The 8,012-nt window shown below is 41.4% G+C and overlaps 1 protein-coding gene across 1 annotated transcript in view; it reads left to right on the top strand.

The window, feature by feature from the left end:
* The window catches only part of MAP3K8 (mitogen-activated protein kinase kinase kinase 8), a 16,468-nt gene extending 10,585 nt beyond the window's left edge, over nucleotides 1-5,883 (top strand). The window contains exons 6-8 of the mRNA XM_009077007.1: nucleotides 2,899-3,051; nucleotides 3,678-3,924; nucleotides 5,431-5,883. Coding sequence (XP_009075255.1) covers nucleotides 2,899-3,051; nucleotides 3,678-3,924; nucleotides 5,431-5,564 — 534 coding nt within the window. The 3' untranslated portion in view covers nucleotides 5,565-5,883. The remainder of the gene's footprint in view (nucleotides 1-2,898; nucleotides 3,052-3,677; nucleotides 3,925-5,430) is intronic.
* The last annotated feature ends 2,129 nt before the right edge of the window (nucleotides 5,884-8,012 follow it).

The raw sequence follows: 8,012 nt of genomic DNA, 5'->3' as shown, positions 1-8,012 counted from the left end.
TTACCCCTTGTCCTATCACTGCAATTCCTAACACAGAGTCCCTCTCTGACTCCCTTGTAGGCCCTTCAGATACTGAAAAGTTGCTATGAGGTCTCCACGCAACCTTCTCTTTTCCAGGCTGAACAGCCTCAACTTCCTCAGCCTGTCCTCTTAGGCTTCATTCCAGTTCTCTTATCAACTTTGTGGCCTCCTCTGGACTTGCTTGGACTAGTCCTTGGAAGCAGCAATCCTGTCACAGCATCGCAGGCCAGAAGTGAGATTGGAGAGAGAACACTGGGAAAGGAGATTTTCAGATACTGGTCAAAGACTTAGTGTTTATGATGCTCCTGTAGGCTTTTGTGCTCACAGTCTTCCTTCTAGGCTTCTTCCTCTCCACAGTGCCTAATCCAGTCACCCACAAATGCCCTCTGTAGTCTGGCTTTCTTGAACTTTTTTCCAAGTAAGAGCTCTCCAAAGCCCTCCTGAGTTTTGCACCCTCTCTCATGCAGCCTTAAGAAGTGGTGCAGTTGTCCAGGAGTGCTGTTTCTGCATGTGGTTAGGGCTCTGTCACTGCCATGCAGCATTGTGCCTGTGAGCTGGCTGCTTCCCCTTATGTCTGCTATGGACAGGGACTTGTGTCCTTGAGGGAAGCAGCAGGTGGAGTTATCTTTCTCCTGTGTGTGTTGTCCTCTGGGAGTTCAGGATTTTTGTTCTCTTCTATAGCATAGAAAGTCTGAATGGAGTGTATTGTCTTTGTGTTTATGCAAAAGAGTAGTTACTATTCTGGGCAATATGACTGAAAGAGAATTAAAATTTTGTTTAATTGGTGTAGCATAAAAAACCTAGGATTTCTGCCTTGTCATGCCACACAATGAACTGTGGTTGTGATGAAACTTCTGCAGGAAATACTTTTTCTGTGCATTTGCTACACTTTCTGTTATGCTTCTGTCACTTTGTTAAAATAGTGTCAGCTTCAGATACAACTATTTGAGAGGAGGAAAAAATCGTCTGCTAAAGTTTGAGTGTGGAATGTGTGATTCATTTTTGGGAATGCTAAACTAAACCTAGCACAGCATGAAGTAAGGGCTGTTTTTCAGCTGGGCTGTGTCTCTGGTCTGACTGGCAGGCAAGTGCCAGTCCAGCAGTTGGAAAGAATGAGAACGGGAAGGTATCCATGGCTTGACCTGTCTGCTTTGGTGACAAGAGAGTCTTAGACCAGTCTGAAATCAGAGCTTTGATGTACATCTCATTTTTGCTTTTTGTCCCTGTGCCATCAAGGTGCATCTTGACATTTTCACACTTTAGCTGCAGACAAGATCTTGTGCCAGCATCCTTTTTGCCTCATGAAGGCAGCTGCTTTTTGTTTATCTAGATTTCACTCAAGTTGCACTGTATTTGCCAAAGACTTTTTTTTTTTAAACGAAATTAGAAATTCTTTTCATTGCTTCTTACCAGACTTAAAGGTGGAGGGTGCAGATACACTGATTCTATCTTAGCCCTGAGGAAAACAATGGCTAGGAGTCAGTAGCAGCTGTAGACAAGCAGCTGAACCTTTGCACACACTTCCAGTTGCACGTTCTGTTTGCAGATATGGTATGTGATTTACTGGGTAGACAAGCAGCTGAACCTTTGCACACAGTTCCAGTTGCATGTTCTGTTTGCAGATATGGTACGTGATTTACTGGCAAATATTCCTTGGAATTTGCGTGAGCCCTACAGCCGTTCTCAATCTGTGGTAATAAGTAGTCAAACCATGTGGTGATGACTTAACTTCCTGCCCTTGTGTCAGTTAATGGCTTTTAATGTGATTCTTTGTGGCAGGGTGACTTGAACTAATTAAAGTTGGTTTGACTCCTTTAGAGGGAAATTGGGTGAGGGAAAAGTAGAAACCAGAAGCAAATAGGGTGGCTTGCTAGCCTGGTGTGTTGTGGCCAGTTGTGTGTTGTGTTGAAACCTGTTCCCTGGGCCAGTGGCAGTGGCAGAGGTGTGGGGTGTGCCTTCTGCATCCTGCCTGTCTGGTTCTCCTCCAGCTGCACTCCGAGCTGCCAGGAGCTTCCCACCACATCCTTCTTCAGAGTCTTGACAAATTCATATGTTTTAGTGAAATGTTTGGAAGGAAACTGTATTTTGATTTAGAAGAGATTAGAAGTTTTGATCTGGAAAAAGGATCGAAGAGGCTCTGGGGGTAATCTGGTGGAAAGGGCATGCAGCAGGGCTTAAGAGACCTGTCTTAATTCATGCATTGCCTCGACCTGGCTTGTTCCTCATCATCCCATTTCTTAGGATAATGCCCCAACATGCAGGTTATTAGATAAGAAGAATAAGGAAGACTGGAAGATCTGTCAGTTCTGCTCAGAAGAGTTGTGTAGTATGCAGTGTAACAGGAACTTGAGTAGACTCCTACCCTCATCTGGGTGGCTATCAGTGCAGGTCACCCTCTCTCTTTAGCCTGGTGCACACCCATGATGTTCAAGATGAATGGAGCAGTTCCAGCAGTGCCCCACAAAACAAACTGGCAGTTCAGGCACCTCCTCTTGCTGTGGAGGGGTGAGGTTTCTGCTGCCCAGCTGAACAAGGCAGAGCCATGGCTTGAACCTCAGTCTCTCACAGCTCAGCTAAGTCTCACAGCTGCTGAACTGTGGCCTGTCTGGGCAGGGCAAACCTGGAATGTGTACAGGTGCCATCTCTATGTCTGCAGTAATGTGCAGAGCAGAAAACTCTTATTCCCCAGATGGTGCTTGGTCTTTGGCCTGCAGGTACTAGTGGGATGCATCCGTTTATAGGGGATTTTCCCCTGATCACAAAATGTCGAATTCATCTCTGCTTGTTGTTTTCCCCTATTGACTAATCTTTTAATTTTTTTTGTTGTTTTCCCCTATTGACTAATCTTTTTTTTTTTTTTTTCACTATTCTTCACAGATTTACATGAGCCCTGAGGTTATCCTCTGCAGAGGCCACACAACAAAAGCAGACATCTACAGCATGGGAGCTACTATCATTCATATGCAAACTGGCATCCCACCCTGGGTGAACAGATATCCTCGTTCTGCATATCCATCCTACCTCTATATTGTAAGTGTCCTTAGCAAAGCTGTAGCTCAGTTTCAGTTGAAGGTTTTCCTGTACTTAATGGGAAAGCTCCAGTCATATAAAAACTAGCAAAATACTTGTCAGAGAGATGATATCATCCTTTTTGCTTCCGGGGAGGGAAGGAAGAAGTGGTTTTTGATCATTTAGGGGAAGACAGAGGCTGAGCTGGAGAAATCTCTGTGATTTGTGTTATAATTTACAGGCCTTGGATTTACTGCAAGGACAGGGTTAGAACAGTGTGAGACATGATTGAAACAATCCCATCAGTCTTCTACTTGTCTGTTTTGTGTAGACGTTCCAGATAGATAAAAACTGTAGCTTGATTCTCTTTTTTTTCCAACGTGGTACAGAAATCTGGTGAATTTACATGGTGCTGGTTTTTAGGCTTTCTTGAAATTTCTGTGAGTTTTTAGATTTCTTATAAAATCAGATTTTAAAGAGGTGGATTTTGTGCAGTTGCATGTTCTGTTCTAGTTGACCAGCCCAGCTTAAGGAAGTGATGAGTTGTAATTGGGGAATTCCCAGACAACTCATGTGGTTATCTGTAAGTTCCTCTGCTATTGTTTTTGGAATAAGTGTTTCAATGATTTTTTTTTTTATTCCAACAGATACACAAGCAAGCTCCCCCCTTAGAGGACATTGCTGAAGACTGCAGCACTTCCATGAGAGAGTTGCTAGAAGCAGCTCTGGAAAGGAATCCTAATCACAGGCTGTCTGCAGCAGACTTACTGAAACATGAAGCCTTACACCCACCCCCAGAAGAGCAGCCGAGGTGTCAGAGTCTGGACTCTGCATTGTTTGAAAGGAAAAGACTACTTGCAAGGAAGGATCTGCAGCTGCCAGAAAACATTACAGGTAATGAGATCAGGCTTACTTACCTCGCACTTTGTAGCTCTTACTTTGTGTCCTATCTTGATTTGAATGTTCAAAAGCCAACGAAACTGAAAAAGCTTCTGGAAAGAGACCAGTGAAAATCCCAGTCAGATGAGATCAGACCCAGAGGTCATTAAGTCATAAATAAAACACCCATTGACTTCAGTGGGAAGGAACTTAGCCTGAATTCTGCAGCTCTGGAAGGACTGGCTCTTGAAAAAGCCCTGGTGGTCATTCAGGACACTTCAGGAAGTATAGATTGCTGTCCCAAATTGCCATAATTTGCCACAGCACTAGAGATGTTTTATAGATACTATTGATTTGGTAACAACAAAGTCCAACAATTACCACCACCAAATCCAACACTTTTTGCCTCCTTAAGGAAAAAGAAACTCACAAAACCGTAACTAATGTTGTTGAGTGTCAGCAGTACAAGCCCTTTGTTTTAAAAACAAAAATGACTTTAGGATAGAACATTGTCACCCTTGTGCGTTGGTAAGTGCTTTATGAAGGAATTATCCTTCCACACTAACCAGGTAGAAAACTCAGTGTGCCCTTGGATAGTATCAAGCCCAAGTGAGATTTAGTGCTACTAACATGCTAACAGGCTTCAAATTGCTTTTCTTCTACTTATGAAATAACGTTGAGAGGGTTCTGACAAAAGGCATTTAAAGATTTACCCTAGACAGGTGGTTTATATGAGTGAGATAAGTCTTTGAAAAGATACCTATGAAAAGTTTTGGGTGCTGTAATGCATAATTGTTGCAACAAATTCACTTAACACTTAAATGAATCACAGAATCTTATCTAGGATGGCATTGTTCTTTCTGGATTTTGCCTTGGGTGTGCATAACCCTTTGACCAGCTCAGGCCATCTGAATCAATTCTTTTGAAGATGAAAAAAAATTTGACTACTAAACTAGAGCTAGACTCTCATTATACAAGTGTTCAGGGGAGTTCTGCCATTGCAAACCAGGTCTAATTTCTTCAGACTTTGATGTAAAAGAAATAAGAAGTCTGAGTCTGATGGACCTATATTTGTTCTGTATTGTCACACCCAAAGAAAGATGATGTCATCTGTTAAGATAAAAATTGCCCCATGATGAAGGGGAATTCTCAGCTGGCAGAAAGTTAGCCGGTTTTTTTCTTGCACCAAACTCTCCTTTAGCACTATAGCTCAGAGGATGAGGAAACTGCCTAGCTGTCCCAGCTGATGGAGGATTTTTTTTTTAATTTTTCAAATAGTTGAATACACTTGCTGTTTTTAGTAAATTGCTTACCTCTCTTTGCTTTGGAGCTGTGGGTTGATTTACTGTACCTTATTTTAGATGAGATTTTTTTTGTTTTCCTAAAAAATGAATTTTTCTAAACCACAGATAAATAAAATCAAATATTAGGCCAATTATTCCACTAATATATACAATCATGAAAATGAACTGATATAGCTGTTTGTGCAATAATGACATGCTTTGCCTCTTTCCTTTTTAGATTCCTCATTGTGCAATGGAAGCATGGAAGAGTCAGACCTGCTAAAGAGGCAAAGATCACTCTACATAGACCTTGGAGCTCTTGCTGGTTACTTCAATATTGTTAGGGGACCACCAGCCTTAGAATATGATTGACTCAGTAACATTTTATGTTGACAGGTCAGAAGTGAACCTCTACCTCTTAAAACTTGATTTTAAGACTTGATTTTCAGATTTGTACATAAAACTATTGCCATTGTAGGCTGTCAAATGTGAATAGTGTTTAATTGCACAGATGATTAAGCTAAACCCTTAGGGACTCTGATAAGCTGATCCCAAGCAACAATATTTGTGCATCTGCTGGATGACCAACAAGATGGCAAAAAAGAACACTGCTGGGAATGTCTTAATCCAGGATATCTTCCTGTGCTGGGCCTTGCACTTTTATAAAACTTATAATATATGCTTGCAAATAATGTCATGAAAAAATATTATAATAACAATTGAGAATGTGGACTGTAAGAGTCAGTCTCTCTGAGCTGTCCCTAGAGAAAACCTCCTTCCCCTCCCTCTTCCCACCCCTGAAAAAAAAAAGGTTTTGATTTAACCAAAGATGGGTTCAGTCTGGTTCTGTCTATAAGACTTGACCAGTCTCTGGTCATTCTTAATGAAAATCAGGGCCTCCTTTAAGCTGAGCTAATTTCTATCAGCTGTCTCTGGAGTCAAAGCATCACTTGGTTACTGATGTGTTTTAACTTTGCATCTTCTCTGGCCTGTGGGAGCTAAGCAGGATGCTGTCCCCTTCTCTGTGGGTGGAGGGAATCCTTCCCTGGCTGTATCAGTTAGCTTTGGGAATAGCACAGCAAGCTGGCCCTGACAAAGCAGGACAGTGACTCCACATGCTTCCTATGGTACAGCTACTACAAGGATATCTGTGATAGTTTTCAAGGGTAGATCAAATATTATTCTCTATTGGTAACAGTGGGCAGGCTCCAGACTCTTGCTTTTTAATACTTTAAAATTGTACACATGTATAATTGCTGAGAGTGCTGTGGTTTGGAAAGTGTGTCATTAGTGACAAGCAATGTTTATGTTCCTATGGAAATGGAATTATATTGTTCTTGCTGCGCCTCGTACATTTGAAACATGATGTTTTGGATGATAGTAAAACTATGTAAACTGCATAGTTCTGTACATCCCATGGGATGAGAACGTAAACTTTTATAAAACTCTCTGATGCTTAGGTTGACTCTTTATAAGCATTTGTGTTAAATGGCATACTGTGTATGTTGTACACTGAATCTTTTCTGAAGCACGGTCTCTTTTTCATATGTCTGTTATTTAATGCTGCACCTGTCTAATAGATGATCTTAAACAGATGGTTTCTAGTTTGATACTGATATAGTCAAATGAATAAATCCAGCTCAGTGCCTTGAGATGTGGTCACTCTGTTCCTTCATCTTTGAAAACAGTGTGGGGCTGTGACTGTATTTGGGCCAACTCTCCCTACCATGGCCCAGCTACACTACAGGCATCATTCCATTTATTGGGAAGTTGAGTGAAGGTGACGGTTGATGGATTTTGGACTCTAGTAACAGGTGATAAGTGTTTCTGACAAAATCTCATTCTCACACCCCAACGTTCCTTATGAACTGCCTGGATGATGCTCAGTGGTTGTGTGCAACATGCACTGCTTCAGTCCTGATGTTAATTGCTGCAAAAACTCCTGCTGGGAATAACCCACTTGCTCCAGTGCTTTGTGCAATGTGTCTAGACGACTAGCTGCTTTGAGGAGCACTGTGTAGGGGAAACTTCTTTGTATTTATACTGACTGTAGTGATCAGGATATTCAGGGATCAGACTTTCAGCATAGCTGATTTAAAGAAAAGGTGATCTAATGGTTTGGATGCTCACCTTTGCCTTGAGAGACCCAGTTCCCATTTTCTGATCTTTTGCTGATGGCTTTTGATCTTTAAGGAGTTTGATAGAGTTAGTAGGAAGCAGCATTTCAGGTAACTGGAGGTGGGTTTATAATCTCTTCCCCAGTTTCCCCTCTATAAAATTAAGGAATTTTTCCCCATCAGATAATGGCTAGGTGTTATGCAAATGCTTATCAAGTGCTTATAATCTTCAACAATGAGATCCATGTAAAAATTACAGGCTGCTAGGGGGCTTTTACCTTTGCTTTAAAAATGTTACACTGATTTTTCTTCTTTTTTTTTTTTTTTCTATAATGCTATTCTTTCCCACACCCAGTTAATGATTTAGCATGGAAATCTGCATATGGAGACACACTAGGCTCATTGTTTAATATTTGGATTTAGTATATGGCTGTTATGTATCTTCTCACCAAGGAAGTAATAAGTGACCAGGTTATCAAAAATAATTGCAGTTTATGTAGTGCTAGACATAGGTGATAAGGTTTGGCTGAGTGAACCAGTAGCTCTTTACAGACAAATCCACAGGTCTATAGATGTATGAGGGCTTCATGATAAATACCACTTTAGATGGCTGTACACAATCAGCGAGCTGCTGTTCTGGTACACCAAACACCAAGCATTGCTTCCAACCCTGAGAGCTTTCTGATAGCTGAGGACTATTTTT

Source organism: Acanthisitta chloris, unplaced genomic scaffold (genome assembly GCF_000695815.1).
Source record: "Acanthisitta chloris isolate BGI_N310 unplaced genomic scaffold, ASM69581v1 scaffold6856, whole genome shotgun sequence".
Lineage (NCBI taxonomy): Eukaryota > Metazoa > Chordata > Aves > Passeriformes > Acanthisittidae > Acanthisitta > Acanthisitta chloris.
The sequence above is the reverse complement of the archived record's forward strand: the minus strand, read 5'-3'. Positions and strand labels throughout refer to the sequence as shown.